General features: G+C 44.3%; 1 protein-coding gene across 1 annotated transcript in view; it reads right to left on the reverse strand.

Moving 5' to 3' along the window:
- Positions 1–1,025: 1,025 nt before the first annotated feature.
- Positions 1,026–19,829, reverse strand: part of trappc10 (trafficking protein particle complex subunit 10) — a 122,490-nt gene continuing 103,686 nt past the window's right edge. The window contains exons 22-23 of the mRNA XM_084315204.1: positions 9,752–9,946; positions 1,026–1,493 (exon numbers count right to left, since the gene is read on the reverse strand). Of these exons, the coding sequence (XP_084171330.1) occupies positions 1,246–1,493; positions 9,752–9,946 (443 nt within the window). The 3' untranslated portion in view covers positions 1,026–1,245. The remainder of the gene's footprint in view (positions 1,494–9,751; positions 9,947–19,829) is intronic.

Here is a 19,829-nt window from a genome sequence, read left to right on the forward strand (position 1 = left end):
AATCAATTCAATGAGTTTATTTTCATTCATCTCTTCAAGACTTATGGTATATGTGTGCATAGCTCATACACAGACTCTGTGACGCACGCCCCTCACACACGTACACAATACATATATACACACACACTATATATGAACAAACCATTGACAGATAAGACGAGATAAAAATACATTATCCACTGGCTGATCATTACTTCAAAATCTCACTCTGTCAGACACTCGCTTGTGCACACACACACACACACACGCGCACACGCACACACAGATGCATACTGTACACATCCAGTCAATACTTCAGTAGTCAAGCGTGATTCCCACCAGTCTATGCATACACATACAGTACACACTATCCAGGGCTTTGGTGCGTCTAAGAAGAACAGGAGGCGGCTGGGCTGGGCCGCGAGGGAGGGAGGGAGCGAGGGAGGGAGCAAGTGAGGGAGGGAGGGAACTAGGGAGGGAGCAAGTGAGGGAGGGAGGGAGCGAGGGAGGGAGCAAGTGAGGGAGGGAGGGAGGGAGGGAGGGAGGGAGCGAGGGAGGGAGGGAGCGAGGGAGGGAGGGAGCGAGGGAGGGAGGGAGGGAGCGAGGGAGGGAGCAAGTGAGGGAGGGAGGGAGCGAGGGAGGGAGCAAGTGAGGGAGGGAGGGAGCGAGGGAGGGAGCGAGGGAGGGAGGGAGCGAGGGAGGGAGCAAGTGAGGGAGGGAGGGAACTAGGGATTTGGCAACGTGTGGCTGCAAAGCATCATGGGTACAGCAGTCTCTTCTTTTCCATGGGAGTTCATGAAGGGGATGACCAATCTGAATGAGGAGCAGTCAATATATGGAATTATATAGATCTATCCAATGAGCTATGTACAAAGTATGGGGGAGGGATACAAGGGGGCATCATTATCAGCAGGTGCCATTCATTCTCCACTGTCATCTAGCTCATCAGGTCTCCAGTGACGTGGAAGCTTCATGCTTGGGGGGGGGGGGGGGGCTTGGTGTGTGTGTGTGTGTGTATGTGTGTCTGGCGGGGGGGGGGGGGGGGGGGGGCTGGTGGAGGAACCCCCGAAAAAACAGAGAGCCCATAATAGTCACAGCTTGGAAATCGTCCCAAGGACCCGACCCATTCTGGCGCTCGAGCTCCATTAGAGTCCACCCAGGAGGCCCGGGGGCGAGGCGGCCCAGGCGTGGGGGGCGTATGGGTGGGAGGAGGGGGTGGTAGTGATGATGGGAGTAAAAGGAGGGAGCTGGTCACGCCCACCAGGGTCACGTAGCGTTGACCTCCAGGATGTGGTCGTCCGTGGCGGGCAGCACCAGGACCTGCCGCCCGTGGCTGTGGTTGAACACCTGTCCCGGGCTGAAGGGCTCCAGGCGGGGCATGGGGAGGCCCCTCTGCTGCTGCTCCCCGCTGCCCACGGAGTGCACGCTGCCCCGGCTGCGGATGCTGGCCGTGTCCCCCTGGTCGTCCAGGGCCTTGTCCAGCAGGGAGAGGGTGTCGTTCTCCACGCAGCTGTCTGTGGACGGGCAGAGAGCGAGAGAGAGAGGAAGTTAATCTAGTATATATTTAGATTCTAGTGTTTATTGTAACCATGTATAATATAACTGATGAGCAGAGAGAGAGAGAGAGGAAGTTAATCTAGTATATATTTAGATTCTAGTGTTTATTGTAACCATGTATAATATAACTGATGAGCAGAGAGAGAGAGAGAGGAAGTTAATCTAGTATATATTTAGATTCTAGTGTTTATTGTAACCATGTATAATATAACTGATGAGCAGAGAGAGAGAGAGAGAGAGGAAGTTAATCTAGTATATATTTAGATTCTAGTGTTTATTGTAACCATGTATAATATAACTGATGAGCAGAGAGAGAGAGAGAGAGAGGAAGTTAATCTAGTATATATTTAGATTCTAGTGTTTATTGTAACCATGTATAATATAACTGATGAGCAGAGAGAGAGAGAGAGGAAGTTAGTCTAGTATATATTTAGATTCTAGTGTTTATTGAAACCATGTATAATATAACTGATGAGCAGAGAGAGAGAGAGAGAGAGAGAGAGAGAGGAAGTTAGTCTAGTATATATTTAGATTCTAGTGTTTATTGTAACCATGTATAATATAACTGATGAGCAGAGAGAGAGAGAGAGAGAGGAAGTTAATCTAGTATATATTTAGATTCTAGTGTTTATTGTAACCATGTATAATATAACTGATGAGCAGAGAGAGAGAGAGAGAGAGAGGAAGTTAATCTAGTATATATTTAGATTCTAGTGTTTATTGTAACCATGTATAATATAACTGATGAGCAGAGAGAGAGAGAGAGAGGAAGTTAATCTAGTATATATTTAGATTCTAGTGTTTATTGTAACCATGTATAATATAACTGATGAGCAGAGAGAGAGAGAGAGGAAGTTAATCTAGTATATATTTAGATTCTAGTGTTTATTGTAACCATGTATAATATAACTGATGAGCAGAGAGAGAGAGAGAGAGAGGAAGTTAATCTAGTATATATTTAGATTCTAGTGTTTATTGTAACCATGTATAATATAACTGATGAGCAGAGAGAGAGAGAGAGGAAGTTAATCTAGTATATATTTAGATTCTAGTGTTTATTGTAACCATGTATAATATAACTGATGAGCAGAGAGAGAGAGAGAGAGAGAGGAAGTTAATCTAGTATATATTTAGATTCTAGTGTTTATTGTAACCATGTATAATATAACTGATGAGCAGAGAGAGAGAGAGAGGAAGTTAATCTAGTATATATTTAGATTCTAGTGTTTATTGTAACCATGTATAATATAACTGATGAGCAGAGAGAGAGAGAGAGAGAGGAAGTTAATCTAGTATATATTTAGATTCTAGTGTTTATTGTAACCATGTATAATATAACTGATGAGCAGAGAGAGAGAGAGAGGAAGTTAATCTAGTATATATTTAGATTCTAGTGTTTATTGTAACCATGTATAATATAACTGATGAGCAGAGAGAGAGAGAGAGGAAGTTAATCTAGTATATATTTAGATTCTAGTGTTTATTGTAACCATGTATAATATAACTGATGAGCAGAGAGAGAGAGAGAGAGAGAGAGAGAGAGAGAGAGAGAGGAAGTTAGTCTAGTATATATTTAGATTCTAGTGTTTATTGTAACCATGTATAATATAACTGATGAGCAGAGAGAGAGAGAGAGAGAGGAAGTTAATCTAGTATATATTTAGATTCTAGTGTTTATTGAAACCATGTATAATATAACTGATGAGCAGAGAGAGAGAGAGAGAGGAAGTTAGTCTAGTATATATTTAGATTCTAGTGTTTATTGAAACCATGTATAATATAACTGATGAGCAGAGAGAGAGAGAGAGAGAGAGAGAGAGAGAGAGGAAGTTAGTCTAGTATATATTTAGATTCTAGTGTTTATTGAAACCATGTATAATATAACTGATGAGCAGAGAGAGAGGAAGTTAGTCTAGTATATATTTAGATTCTAGTGTTTATTGTAACCATGTATAATATAACTGATGAGCAGAGAGAGAGGAAGTTAGTCTAGTATATATTTAGATTCTAGTGTTTATTGTAACCATGTATAATATAACTGATGAGCAGAGAGAGAGGAAGTTAGTCTAGTATATATTTAGATTCTAGTGTGTGACGTACGTGGGTTGGTCATTATCATTGTTACTGTATTTGGAAGACCATGTGAACATCAGGTTAGTATAATTAGTATGTGTTACGAAGGATCAGATTAAACCGAATATATATATTTATTTATGGATATATATTGAATAGTATTTGTATGTCGTTTGATATCCCTTGTATATTCCTTGTACATATGCACGGAATATCCCTTTAGCCTACTATAGCCCATAATAGTTCATTCTCTTATTGGACAAAGGACCAGGCGCCAGGGGACCAGCCCCTGGAGTCAAGTTCAAAGGTACCGACGAGACATGTCCGTACTAGCCCCGGCTCCGCTCAGGGATACGGCTACCGAAATGAGAGTGGCACTATTTGTTCACCGTGCATATAAATATGGCGCAAGTAAATGTAGAAGTCCCTTACCCTTCTTCCCAACTTAGTAACAGAACGTGAAGCCTCACCCACGATACGACGTGCGGTGAAGTATGGCCTGTTTGGCCTTAGAATAGCATTGAGACCTCGTGCGAATTAATAACTGAATTGTCAGAGTTTGGCACTGTACCGTCGAGTGCGACGTATTTCTATCAAGTAATAATAGTCTATCGAGTATGGTGCATCGTGCGGTTAGAGTTCTGGAGTGACCAGCATCTCCAACGCTTCCTCGTGTTATCTAGTCTTATCCAGGTTGGGCCGACCACATGGCGCTTTCATCCGAGGAGATCTAGGCGAGGACCGAGGGACATGTACACTGGATTACCTACCCGACGACTGCTGAGCCCTATGCGGCTGGAATATATATTTGCTTTGGTACTGTGATTTGTGGAGCGGATAATCGCCGACGCCTGTGAGTGTTGGATTTACCCCCGAGAGGAGTCAAGTTGAGTCGGCGCTCAGAGAGACTGAGGTCGCCTAGCTTCTTCTTCATTGTGGAGCTACAGCCTACAAGAGAACCAAGGTGTATTCATCTGCGGATCAAGAGTCTATTGCACTGTCTTCTGTACTTGAAGTCTCCATAGATATCGTTGACCAGACGGTCTACTACCGACGGCTCTCCTACCCCCCCTGCCGGCTTACGACCGGGAGGACCCCTTCCAGAGTATCCCGCTATATCATTAGGTGTACCATAGATATAATTCCCTAAGAGCCAGGTTGTATACTTGCTTCCTGCGTAACCAGAGATTGGACATTCAGTGTTGATTTGCCTACGAGTACTCATTTGCCTTACAAGTGCATTCAAATGATAAATGTAAGATAAATATTCTATGTACCTTTTGCTCCATTAAATATTTGATTATTACCTTTGACTGGAACCGATTTCATTGTGGAAAGTGTTCATCATATTTAGATATCGTGTACTGTATGGCCAGTAGTTAAAGTACATAAAGCGGTAGTGGTTTAATGATACCATACTTATCAATACAGTCAGGGAATTGTACCCCTCAGTTACAGTATGGGTTGTGTTATTTTTGTTTGTGTGATGTGTCATCTTCTAATTCTGTTTTTCTTTCTCCTTTCCTCAGATACCACTCATCCCCCTGATTGAGCTGATTGCACCTGCTTGGTGCACCTGTGGGCAGTCAGTGGAATGAGTGGTTATAGTCTGGAAGATGACACACACACGGGGCGCCTCATTTGAATCACTGCCACGTTCCAGAGTGGAGTGAGGAGGTTGCCTTCTCGCCTAGCTGTAGCTGTGAAATGATATCGTGTGGCTTTCTCTTTGTGTCCCATGACTGGCACAGTTACATTTATATTATTTACTAAGTGTTTGTTTGTATATATGTATGTCTTGTTTGTCCTCCCCTACCTTTTTCCCCTGTGCATTATGGTGGCGGTTTAAAGCCCTATCACCATAAATATATAATTTACTATTTGGAAAACGTCTTGTGTTGTTTCTTACTTGCTCGGGACGGTGCTTAAAGCATCCGCTGGACGGGCTGGTTTTCATGTACAGCCCGCTCCAGTCATATTCTATATGGTCATTAGACCTTTGTACATGACAGTGTTTATTGAAACCATGTATAATATAACTGATGAGCAGAGAGAGAGGAAGTTAGTCTAGTATATATTTAGATTCTAGTGTTTATTGAAACCATGTATAATATAACTGATGAGCAGAGAGAGAGGAAGTTAGTCTAGTATATATTTAGATTCTAGTGTTTATTGTAACCATGTATAATATAACTGATGAGCAGAGAGAGAGAGGAAGTTAGTCTAGTATATATTTAGATTCTAGTGTTTATTGTAACCATGTTTATTGTATAATATAACTGATTGGGCGTACAGACCCTCATCTGCACCTTTGATCACACTGTCTACTTGCTCAGATGCGTATACTCAAAGAGTTAATTATATTGTTTACACCCATTTGAACTTTTCTACCGTACTATAAATGGTAAATGGTGCATTTATATAACAGCTTTTGTCCAAGCGCTTTACAATTTGTTCTTCACATTCACTCACACATCAAGACTCTGGCAGGAGCACTCATTCAAGGGTACTACAACTATGCTTGCACCTCATGGTACCAAAGCACCTCAAAGGTGCTAAAAACAAAATTACAAACATCTCAAAACAAACTGGTCAGACTACTGCTTGACCTTACTCCTAGAACCCACCTCACCCCTGCCCACTTTGACAACCTAGGATGGCTTAGAGTAGACGACAGAGTACAGCAACTTGCAATGGGCCTGGTCTACAAGATACACGACCAAGGTACCCATGTACATGTCAAAATACTTCCCAAAGGTCAGTGAATACCATGATCACAACACCAGAGGGAGCTCCACAAATCATGTTAAACCCAGATTCGGCTCAAACAAGGGACTAAACACGTTTCGCAATTATGCCACATCAATGTGGAATGCCCTACCCAAAGCTGTAAAGGAATGTGAATCACTACCCACTTTAAAAACCACTCTCAAAGAACACCTACGGGAGACTGCAATTCGAAACTGGCCCCTGTAAATGTCCTAACCCAACCCCCTCCAATGTACAGTAATTTACCTAGTATGGTTGTCAATATTCCAATGTACAGTTTTGCTTGTTTGTACAGTGTTCCCCACCCCCCCAACCCCCTCCAATGTACAGTAAATTACCTAGTATGGTTGTCAATATTCCAATGTACAGTTTTGCTTGTACAGTTGTACAGTGTTTCCCCCCCCAACCCCTCCTACCCACCCAACCCCACCCAACCTCCTCCAATGTACAGTTTTTACGTCAAATGTATATACTCCCTTTTCTGGACTCTTTGTATCACAAACAGTACTGTATTTGCAAATCTGGTATGTCATAAATGTATAGATGTAGCAGTACTGTCTATCTGTATGTCATGTATGTCATATTAGGGCTGGGCGATATAACGATAAATATTGTGATATATTTTAATAATCGATATCTAATATCGAAATTTAAAAAAAAAATCGTTTTTTTTTTTTTTTTTTTTACCTGCAACAGGGCAGTTTTAAAACCAGAGACAGTGGACAGACTTGTCTTTCTTGCCTGCAACTTAAAGTAATGGCTTTGCTTGTCCAAATGACAATACTGACCAAATTCAGATTTCTTTTTCTCTTGTCCATTTATTTTGTTTGCTTTCTAATTTAAAATACATTTTGAAACCGTCTGTACACAGTAGGCTATGTGTGCTAGCAGAACTAAAAAAACTAGCAGAGCCAGAACTGTTCAACTCCTCTGGAGCCACAGCCAGCAGAGAAGCCGGTTGACTTTAGCTTTTAAACCAGCTGCAGCCTGAGAACTGGAGTGTGAGGGGATGTAACACTAAAGATGGCGGCAATGACAAAGAATTGCTGCAAAATAAACATACATCTGTTAAAAAAAAAAAAAAAAAAATATATATATATATATATATATATATATTTATACTTATAACAATTCGATAATTATCGATATCGAGAAATAAAATAAAATTATCATATCGTTATCGCGATATGATTTTTTTCCATATCGCCCAGCCCTATGTCATATGTCCTGATGAATTGAAAATGGGGGACCCTGATGTAAACAAGACGAAAGTCTTTCTCTGGTCTGCATTCCCTTAACAATTGTGTGTATTGAGCTGTACTGTATTGCACCCATTCTGCAATCTGTTAATAAAGTTTTCAATCAATCAATCAATCAATCAGGCGACCATGCAAGGTGCCAATGTCTAAAACAGTCCAAAATATCAGTGAACATGAACAACTCTCCTCAGATACCAGAGTGCTAAAACCATCAAGTATAATGTCTGCAGCCGCTCCATAGACTAATTGCCTAAGTATTTTTTCAAGATTTGTTGTAACGTTAGTTTAGGTTCATTTTAACGTTAGATAATGTACAAAATAAACGTCTTTCCGGTGTTTTAGACGTCGCTCTTTTACTTTGAAACCCCCCGACCGGAAGTATTATTGATGCCATCGCTAGGGGCTTGTGTGTTTTTGAACTAACGCTAAATACAAATGTTGAGATTGTTGGTGAACAACTAACATTAGGTTAGTTTTAACGTTAGCTAGCAGCAGGGATGGATGCCGTTGTGCAAATGCAGGCAGCTACAGGCACTCAAGGAAAAGCTGCTGAAATTAATCGGCAGGAGAGAGAGAGCTCGTCAAAGCCGTATATCCCTGTGGCTGTGGTGTGGTCGTATAGGCCTGCACGAAAGTGCAGCTCGAACTACCTGTTGTATTAAATTAATTGATTGCCGTTTAACTTGTCCGTGTCCAGTCCTTTCGATTAGCCCACTGTTCATTGTAAACAATGATGCATGTAATTATATTAACGTTACTGTGTGTTGATGTAGCTATGTTAATAAATTCTGAATGGCATTAACATCAGTTGGGTATGATAGCATTGAATAGCATCAACGCTAGCTGGCTGGCTACAACAAATTCTTACAAGCTGGCATCGTAAAATATCAACACCTGCCATGGGTATACTGTTTACTAAATTGTGGAGGCTTTTAATCAAGGTAAGAGGATTTGAAGGCGTATGCTATGGAAGTCTTCCCCTGCAGCTCCACTTTGTTGAAATGATAACTAGGGCTATAGGATAACCACCGGTTAATTCGCGATTTTTTATTAGTTTGTCATGACAAACCAATTACATAATCCAACATATTTGTAAGAAACTAACATATTCCAGTTAACGGTATATTTTTTTAATGATTCGTTACGACGAAATCAATACTTCCATTTGTATAAATTACGTTAACTATCGAGGATAGTATTCCTGCCTGCAGGACCAATATTATTATATGACAGCCCCGCCCCCATTCACTAACCAACCAATCAATGCTACGCAACATCAACGCAATGGTTGTTCAGATTAGAATTGGGTGAAAGGTACGCAACATCCTTGCAACACACTCTACAACACCCTCTGCAACATCTGCAACCATGTCACGTTGCAGTCGCGTCGCAGTTGCTGTAGCATGTAGAGCCTTTAGGCAGATGGGGATTTTTTTTTACGTAACAAGCGTTCTGATTGGCTGAGGACATAGGCACTAAGCCAGAGCGATGCAGCAGTGTGAGGAGAGTACAGAGAGGCAGAAATCTCAATTTGGCCAAAAAATTACTTAGGCAATTATCGTATGAGGCTAACGATATTATACGTACAGTTTCAGAACTGAGAACACTATTGTAGAATCAACCCTATTTAGGTATAAAAACTATTACCAAAACAGTTGTCTAGTCAGCTCCAGACTTTATACCCGATGGCTTTGGGAGAGTAGTTTCTCATATTCACAAATATTGATTGAACTTTCCTTGGCCCTAGAGAGAACATATTGGAATTCTACATGTGGGTGGTGCAATGCTTTTTACGTCTGTAGTCAAAGCTGATGGTCAACAGGTTCTCTGTGTGCCCAGTAGAAGAAACAATATGGGGAAATGTTAGTTAATATGCCTCGTGCAAAAGGTATAACTCAAAGAGAGAGAGAGGGTGGGGGAGAGAAAGAGAAAGCAGAGAAAGCAGGGAAAGAGAGAAATAGATAAAGAGAACGAGGAAAAAAAAGAGAAAGAGAAAAAGAAAGAAAGAGAGGAGAGAAAAGAGAGAAAGAGAGAAAAAGAGAAAGAAAGAGAAAAGAAAGAGAAAAGGAGAAAGAGAAAATCAAGAGAGAAAGAGAGAGAGAGAGAGAACTCACCAGGGTCAGGTTGAATAGCGGGTGCTGCGGTGTGAGGCAGGTACTTCAGCACCTTGATCTTGGGGAAGGGCAGATGGCCTGCGAACAGCGGCATCACCTCGATCTGCACCCTGTGGGTGGCGCTGGCAGACAGGGGCATGGACACCATCCCAGAGCTCTTCCCACACACAGCCCAGTTACTGCTGCTGTCAGCCACTGTGGAGGGGATCAGGTGTATGAGAACAGTGTAAGCGCACACAAATGTGACCGAGCCCAGCAGTTCGTGGCACAAAGTCTCCCTCTGTCATTTTATAAGCTTTTAAATGATGTGTCATACATTGAAATCTGAAGATATTTGAAGAAGATATGCTTATTTGAATCTAGTTAAACCTCAAGTCTCAAAACCTCATGTGGTAAAGACATGATCATAATCAGTCAACCCGAGTCTCCCGAACACGTAGAACCAAGCCCTGAGTCGATCAGAGCTTCCTACACTGAGATATGGTCAGTATTTCCGCACCTACCCCTACCGGTGAATGCCTCATGCCTCCGCGGAATCCCCGGAGGTATTATGCGGTAGGTGCGCAAAAGTTCCCATAGCGTAGGAAGCTCTGATCGGGGTTTGTCTCTACGTGTTCGGGAGACTCGGGTGCACAAAAACGTGATTATGATCATGTCTGAGTCTACCACAACAATGGCCCGAGCTGTGAGTGAATTACGCAAAGGGGAGCAAAGTCTTTATTATAGGCCTTATGCGCAATCTTTATGCTACGGAGATGTACAATTTTGACGGAGAGATACAATTTAACACAAACGTTTCTAAAGATATTAATGTTTCTCTGCATATTTTCACACCACCAACAAAGTAGCCTACTGGGTCCATTGTCTCAGAATGGATTTGGTAGCTGTAATTTCTGCGCATCTCTGTCTCCAACACCTGAGACTGAAAGTACTTAGCCCCTCCCCAACAACACAACTGTAGTTCTTTAACACATTAACACTTTAATCGCCGATGACGTGTTTAGACGTCATTTCTAGCCATGCTCATTCTGCCGAAGACGCCGTAACTCGTCTTTGATGTCAATATTTCAAAAATCTGTGATCGAAATCATATTTCTCCTCCGGGGTCCTGAGATATACTGCTGATCTCCACTCAACTCTCTAGCGGTTCAAGAGCGCCATCTGGTGGCCGATCGGCAGATCGCCAACAGGAAGTGACTCATCAAACAGGAAGTGCTCATCCATAAATCGTCCGGGCACTCGCGATCATTAGCAGGACTCTATCTCAACACACTGGATAATCAATCGCTCGCCTAACTCAATAAACAACGTTATTTGGACGTATATAGTATTATACAACCTGGAAATGGTTCATCAGGATCAACATCCCATAATCGAAAACTGTCTACTCCAAGCTGATCGTCCAACGGCGCGAGGAAGATACGGTGAGTTTCAACGTTATTTTCTAACGTCTTCTATACTAACTGATCTGATGATCATATGACCCACACTAGATGAATGGTATAACGTTGCCCACGGAATTATAAACGCCCCCTTGCCCATCCGGTCAATATCAGATGATAGGTAGTAACTTCCAGAAGTACCTCCAGTTGAAATTTTTCATCTGGCACCGATCGCTACCAAACTGTATTTGATCATCAATATAGTGCATTTGGGGCTATAAATCAAGTTCTGGAGAAAGCTGCAGAAAACGATAAAAACATACTTATACTTTAGACCGTATTTTAGTATGAATATGTGAATGAAAAAGTATAACATTGATACACCCTGAACAATACATATAGGACATTGAATGGGCCATAATAATGTCAATTTAGCAATAGAATTTAAAAGGTTATAGCCCTGCAAAGAAGGGGAACTTCTCCATAGACAAATAGAGCTGGCTAGGGATGGTAAATTATGAATTTAACCATGGCGATCAAAATGTTACTTGCCAATACTCGTTATTGGCCGCCATGCGCTGAGTGCCAACAACGAGTAAACTCGTTATGATCGTTATTTCTTTTATTCGCTATTGGCATTCATAATTCATCCAGGAAGCCTCCGGGAGCCAGCTGGACCCTGTCTGATATTGCAACGCCTCAATACCGCCGCCTGGTGGATTTCGGGCGAGTTACACTCCACTCTAACCGGAAGTGTCGCACGGTGCATCAGGGAAAAGGCTACACCAGATATCTTATAACGTGGATCAATATACATACCTTGCGTGGCATTGGATCACTTTCGAGACGCAAGAATCAATATGCTTTCGGCGTTTATTGCGTCATACAAACGGAAAATGGATCTAGCAGATCGACGTCAAATAATTGGAATTTATTTTCTCCAGACGCATCGGCCAGAGGAATCTAACGTTAATTCCAGCTCGATTGTCCATTTATTTCATTGCAATATGTCCGATCAACGTATGGTGTCTTACTAAAGAAAGCCGTTAGTGACAATCAAGGAATCATAAACGACCCACCCACCTTTCCTTCACGCATGATGGAGCATAATGTATAGCGATCATATGCATTCGAAATTTGTAATATAGCGTGTATAGGGACGAAACGCCAATCAATAATGTATAATACACGTTGGGGCCTATAGAGCGCGTTCTAGGAATTACTGCTATACAGTCTAAAAACATACTTATATTCTCGACGGTACTAACACGACAATGTATGAATGGAAAAATATAACGTTCCCACATCCGGAACGATAGATACCCGATGTTGAATGGGCCATAGTAATGTCGATATAGCTATAATATTTAAAAAGTTATAGCCCTGCAAAGAAGGTGAGCCACTCCATAGGCTTACAGCACTGGCAGAGAGTGGTAAAGATGGGTAAACAGCGAGATGTGGCGGATTTAAAGGAAAAAACTGAATAAACAAGTCGAGCAACATAATGAATGCAGATGCTTCCATACAGGTGTACTGCATGCACACAATCTAACACATCTGGTGGTCATCTCCGTCTCCTGTCCTCCTCTACCCCTCCCTGTGAATATTAATGTTAACTGTACATGTTAAAATGTCTTGGAGGTCACATACCAGTCTATGTTATTGTTGCAGCAACGTACGTTGCAACTCGTGTAAATCAAGAGATTGGAAGGCTTTGGGAGAAGAGGGTCCTAAGTTGTACCACATGTGAACGTCGTTCCATATGAGACCGAACAAGTGAAGGTTAGCTCACGTCTCTCTCCTCTCTTCTACCCTTTCCTGTCACTTGGTCGGGTTGTAGTGGGCCTAGCTAATGATAAAATATCTGTTGTGAACTATAGTTATTGCCTCCTGGTTATTAAATATTTTGATATTGTGATTTAGTATTCCTTTTTTTTATATCATTATCGTCCACATTCAAGAAAGGTATCATAACACTGCATGGTACAAGTAAGCAGTTAACATCCCATCATGCTCTGTGTCATGTATTAAAATGCAGAGCAGGCCCAGTTGACCTTGGTTTTGGATCAAGATGGCGAGAGGAAAAGAAAGTGACTTTGAAAGTGGGTTCATTATTGGGGCACGGATGGCAGGAGCATCAGTCACAAAGACTGTGAGAAACATCTCTATCCTGATGGGAGGGGTCTCTTCCAGGATGACAACGCCCCCATCCACAGGACACTAACCCTAACCCATCCACAGGACACTAACCCTAACCCATCCACAGGACACTAACACTAACCCATCCACAGGACACTAACCCTAACCCATCCACAGGACACTAACACTAACCCATCCACAGGACACTAACCCATCCACAGGACACTAACACTAACCCATCCACAGGACACTAACTCTAACCCATCCACAGGACACTAACCCATCCACAGGACACTAACACATCCACAGGACACTAACCCTAACCCATCCACAGGACACTAACCCATCCACAGGACACTAACACATCCACAGGACACTAACCCTAACCCATCCACAGGACACTAACCCATCCACAGGACACTAACCCATCCACAGGACACTAACTCTAACCCATCCACAGGACACTAACCCTAACCCATCCACAGGACACCAACACTAACCCATCCACAGGACACTAACACTAACCCATCCACAGGACACTAACCCATCCACAGGACACTAACACTAACCCATCCACAGGACACTAACCCTAACCCATCCACAGGACACTAACCCATCCACAGGACACTAACACTAACCCATCCACAGGACACTAACACTAACCCATCCACAGGACACTAACCCATCCACAGGACACTAACCCATCCACAGGACACTAACCCTAACCCATCCACAGGACACCAACACTAACCCATCCACAGGACACTAACTCTAACCCATCCACAGGACACTAACCCTAACCCATCCACAGGACACTAACTCTAACCCATCCACAGGACACTAACCCATCCACAGGACACTAACCCTAACCCATCCACAGGACACTAACACTAACCCATCCACAGGACACTAACTCTAACCCATCCACAGGACACTAACCCTAACCCATCCACAGGACACCAACACTAACCCATCCACAGGACACTAACTCTAACCCATCCACAGGACACTAACCCATCCACAGGACACTAACCCATCCACAGGACACTAACTCTAACCCATCCACAGGACACTGACCCTAACCCATCCACAGGACACTAACACTAACCCATCCACAGGACACTAACCCTAACCCATCCACAGAACACTAACCCATCCACAGGACACTAACCCATCCACAGAACACTAACCCTAACCCATCCACAGGACACTAACCCTAACCCATCCACAGGACACTAACCCATCCACAGGACACTAACCTTAACCCATCCACAGGACACTAACCCATCCACAGGACACTAACCCATCCACAGGACACTAACCCTAACCCATCCACAGGACACTAACCCATCCACAGGACACTAACCCTAACCCATCCACAGGACACTAACCCTAACCCATCCACTGGACACTGACCCTAACCCATCCACAGGACACTAACCCTAACCCATCCACAGGACACTAACCCTAACCCATCCACTGGACACTGACCCTAACCCATCCACAGGACACTAACCCTAACCCATCCACTGGACACTAACCCATCCATAGGACACTAACCCATCCACAGGACACTAACCCATCCACAGGACACTAACTCTAACCCATCCACAGGACACTGACCCTAACCCATCCACAGGACACTAACACTAACCCATCCACAGGACACTAACACTAACCCATCCACAGGACACTAACTCTAACCCATCCACAGGACACTAACCCATCCACAGGACACTAACACTAACCTATCCACAGGACACTAACCCTAACCCATCCACAGGACACTAACACTAACCCATCCACAGGACACTAACCCTAACCCATCCACAGGACACTAACACTAACCCATCCACAGGACACTAACCCTAACCCATCCACAGGACACTAACTCTAACCCATCCACAGGACACCAACACTAACCCATCCACAGGACACTAACCCTAACCCATCCACAGGACACTAACTCTAACCCATCCACAGGACACTAACTCTAACCCATCCACAGGACACTAACCCATCCACAGGACACTAAAACTAACCCATCCACAGGACACTAACCCTAACCCATCCACAGGACACTAACCCATCCACAGGACACTGACCCATCCACAGGACACTAACCCTAACCCATCCACAGGACACCAACACTAACCTATCCACAGGACACTAACACTAACCCATCCACAGAACACTAACCCATCCACAGAACACTAACCCTAACCCATCCACAGGACACTAACCCTAACCCATCCACAGGACACTAACCCATCCACAGGACACTAACACTAACCCATCCACAGGACACTAACCCTAACCCATCCACAGGACACTAACACTAACCCATCCACAGGACACTAACCCTAACCCATCCACAGGACACTAACACTAACCCATCCACAGGACACTAACACTAACCCATCCACAGGACACTAACCCTAACCCATCCACAGGACACTAACCCTAACCCATCCACAGGACACTAACACTAACCCATCCACAGGACACTAACCCATCCACAGGACACTAACCCATCCACAGAACACTAACCCTAACCCATCCACAGGACACTAACCCTAACCCATCCACAGGACACTAACCCATCCACAGGACACTAACCCTAACCCATCCACAGGACACTAACACTAACCCATCCACAGGACACTAACCCATCCACAGGACACTAACACTAACCCATCCACAGGACACTAACCCTAACCCATCCCCAGGACACTAACCCTAACCCATCCACAGGACACTAACTCTAACCCATCCACAGGACACTAACACTAACCCATCCACAGGACACTAACACTAACCCATCCATAGGACACTAACCCCAACCCATCCACAGGACACTAACCCTAACCCATCCACAGGACACTAACCCATCCACAGGACACTAACCTTAACCCATCCACAGGACACTAACCCTAACCCATCCACAGGACACTAACCCATCCACAGGACACTAACCCTAACCCATCCACAGGACACTAACCCTAACCCATCCACAGAACACTAACCCATCCACAGGACACTAACCCTAACCCATCCACAGAACACTAACCCATCCACAGGACACTAACCCATCCACAGGACACTAACCCTAACCCATCCACAGAACACTAACCCATCCACAGGACACTAACCCATCCACAGAACACTAACCCTAACCCATCCACAGGACACTAACCCATCCACAGGACACTAACCTTAACCCATCCACAGGACACTAACCCTAACCCATCCACAGGACACTAACCCATCCACAGGACACTAACCCTAACCCATCCACAGGACACTAACCCTAACCCATCCACAGAACACTAACCCATCCACAGGACACTAACCCTAACCCATCCACAGAACACTAACCCATCCACAGGACACTAACCCATCCACAGGACACTAACCCTAACCCATCCACAGAACACTAACCCATCCACAGGACACTAACCCATCCACAGAACACTAACCCTAACCCATCCACAGGACACTAACCCTAACCCATCCACAGGACACTAACCCATCCACAGGACACTAACCCTAACCCATCCACAGGACACTAACCCATCCACAGGACACTAACCCTAACCCATCCACAGGACACTAACCCTAACCCATCCACTGGACACTAACACTAACCCATCCACAGGACACTAACACTAACCTATCCACAGGACACTAACCCTAACCCATCCACAGGACACTAACACTAACCCATCCACAGGACACTAACTCTAACCCATCCACAGGACACTAACCCTAACCCATCCACAGGACACTAACTCTAACCCATCCACAGGACACTAACTCTAACCCATCCACAGGACACTAACACTAACCTATCCACAGGACACTAACCCTAACCCATCCACAGGACACCAACACTAACCCATCCACAGGACACTAACCCATCCACAGGACACTAACACTAACCCATCCACAGGACACTAACCCTAACCCATCCACAGGACACTAACACTAACCCATCCACAGGACACTAACTCTAACCCATCCACAGGACACTAACCCTAACCCATCCACAGGACACTAACACTAACCCATCCACAGGACACTAACCCATCCACAGGACACTAACACTAACCCATCCACAGGACACTAACCCTAACCCATCCACAGGACACTAACCCATCCACAGGACACTAACTCTAACCCATCCACAGGACACTGACCCATCCACAGGACACTAACCCTAACCCATCCACATGACACCAACACTAACCCATCCACAGGACACTAACACTAACCCATCCACAGGACACTAACCCATCCACAGGACACTAACCCATCCACAGGACACTAACCCTAACCCATCCACAGGACACTAACCCTAACCCATCCACAGGACACTAACCCTAACCCATCCACAGGACACTAACACTAACCCATCCACAGGACACTAACCCATCCACAGGACACTAACACTAACCCATCCACAGGACACTAACCCTAACCCATCCCCAGGATACTAACTCTAACCCATCCACAGGACACTAACACTAACCCATCCACAGGACACTAACCCTAACCCACCCACAGGACACTAACCCATCCACAGGACACTAACACTAACCCATCCACAGGACACTAACCCTAACCCATCCACAGGACACCAACACTAACCCATCCACAGGACACTAACACTAACCCATCCACAGGACACTAACCCATCCACAGGACACTAACACTAACCCATCCACAGGACACTAACCCTAACCCATCCACAGGACACTAACCCATCCACAGGACACTAACACTAACCCATCCACAGGACACTAACCCTAACCCATCCACAGGACACCAACACTAACCCATCCACAGGACACTAACACTAACCCATCCACAGGACACTAACCCATCCACAGGACACTAACACTAACCCATCCACAGGACACTAACCCTAACCCATCCACAGGACACTAACCCATCCACAGGACACTAACACTAACCCATCCACAGGACACTAACCCTAACCCATCCACAGGACACTAACCCTAACCCATCCACAGGACACTAACCCTAACCCATCCACAGGACACTAACACTAACCCATCCACAGGACACTAACCCTAACCCATCCACAGGACACTAACACTAACCCATCCACAGGACACTAACCCATCCACAGGACACTAACACTAACCCATCCACAGGACACTAACTGTAACTGAGGGGTACAATTCCCTGACTGTATTAAATAAGTATGGTATCATTAAACCACTACTGTCTTATGTACATTACTACTGGCCATACAGTACACAGGTATATGATGAGAACACCTCCACAATGACACGGTTCCACACAAAACTGGGTTTAAGAGTATTTATTAGCAGCAATGATAGTATATAACAATACTTTACGTAGGGTTGCGCTTATAAGGCAAAAGAATGTGCGTAAGCAAATCAATAACGTATGTCCATTCTCATATTACGCAGGAGATAATTAATACAACCTGAATCTTAGGAATTATATCTATGGTACTCTAGTAAAGGCAGCGGGAGATACTGGTAGGGTTCCCACCGGTTGTAAGCCAGCAGGGGGAGGAAATGTTCGAATGCAAAGTCTGGATCAACGGGGACTCAATAAGCTCCTGCTATGGGAGGCGGTATATTACTCCCTTGATCGGCAGACGAAAGCAGCAGCTGTAATCCCAGTATGCGTGCAGCATAGGTGAAAGCCGGCCAGCCTCTCCAAGAGACGGGCTCGAGTGATGTTCCTCACGGGTAAATCCCACACAGTAGTTAGTGGGTGTAGACGATTCTCCTCCGCTCCAACATCCACAGGACCAAAGCAATAATCCAGCTGGAAAGGGCTCTGCATTCACCGGTGTAGATTCTCCGGTGCGCGGCACTTCACATTAACTAGGTCGAACTTGACGTTATTCCACTAAGCTCTGACACTTTACTATCCTATTCGCACACGGTTATAAGTGCTCTATTTAGATGCACGGTTGCTCACTTCACTTGGTCGTTGACTCGTGATGAAGGCTTTACGTTTGAGGGTAACACGTTTCTAGGTTAACTCGTTCGAGAGTAACTTGACTTTAGGCTAAGTGCTGCTGTATCCACCTGCGACGTATTTATACGTGCGGTGAATAATCTAGTACCAGCCTTATTCCTGTCTCGTATTCTTGCGCCGAACCGGGCATGTTCAGACAAGCCTTGGCGGTGACTTTGAAATAGACCTTGGGGGTATGGCAGTGGCGCCTAAGGGACCGCTGTCCAATAGGAGAATGAAATATTATGGTCTGTACTAGGTAAAAGGGATATTCCGTGTATATGTACAAAGAATACACAAGGGATATCAGACGATATACAAATATTATGCAATATATATCAATCAGTAAATATATATATTCGGTTTAATCTGATCCTTCGTAACAGCCGCCTCCTAATTAGTCCCACCTAATTAGATAAGCAGAGACAGATTAACCGCACTGTCCACTACTCAATGTCCGTTGTGAGGGTAGGGCAGTTCACAAAGTCAGGGGGTCATGGTCGTCATCAATAGTGTCGGGGAGCCTTGGCAAC

Source organism: Notolepis coatsorum (genome assembly GCF_963971535.1).
Source record: "Notolepis coatsorum genome assembly, chromosome: 5".
NCBI lineage: Eukaryota > Metazoa > Chordata > Actinopteri > Aulopiformes > Paralepididae > Notolepis > Notolepis coatsorum.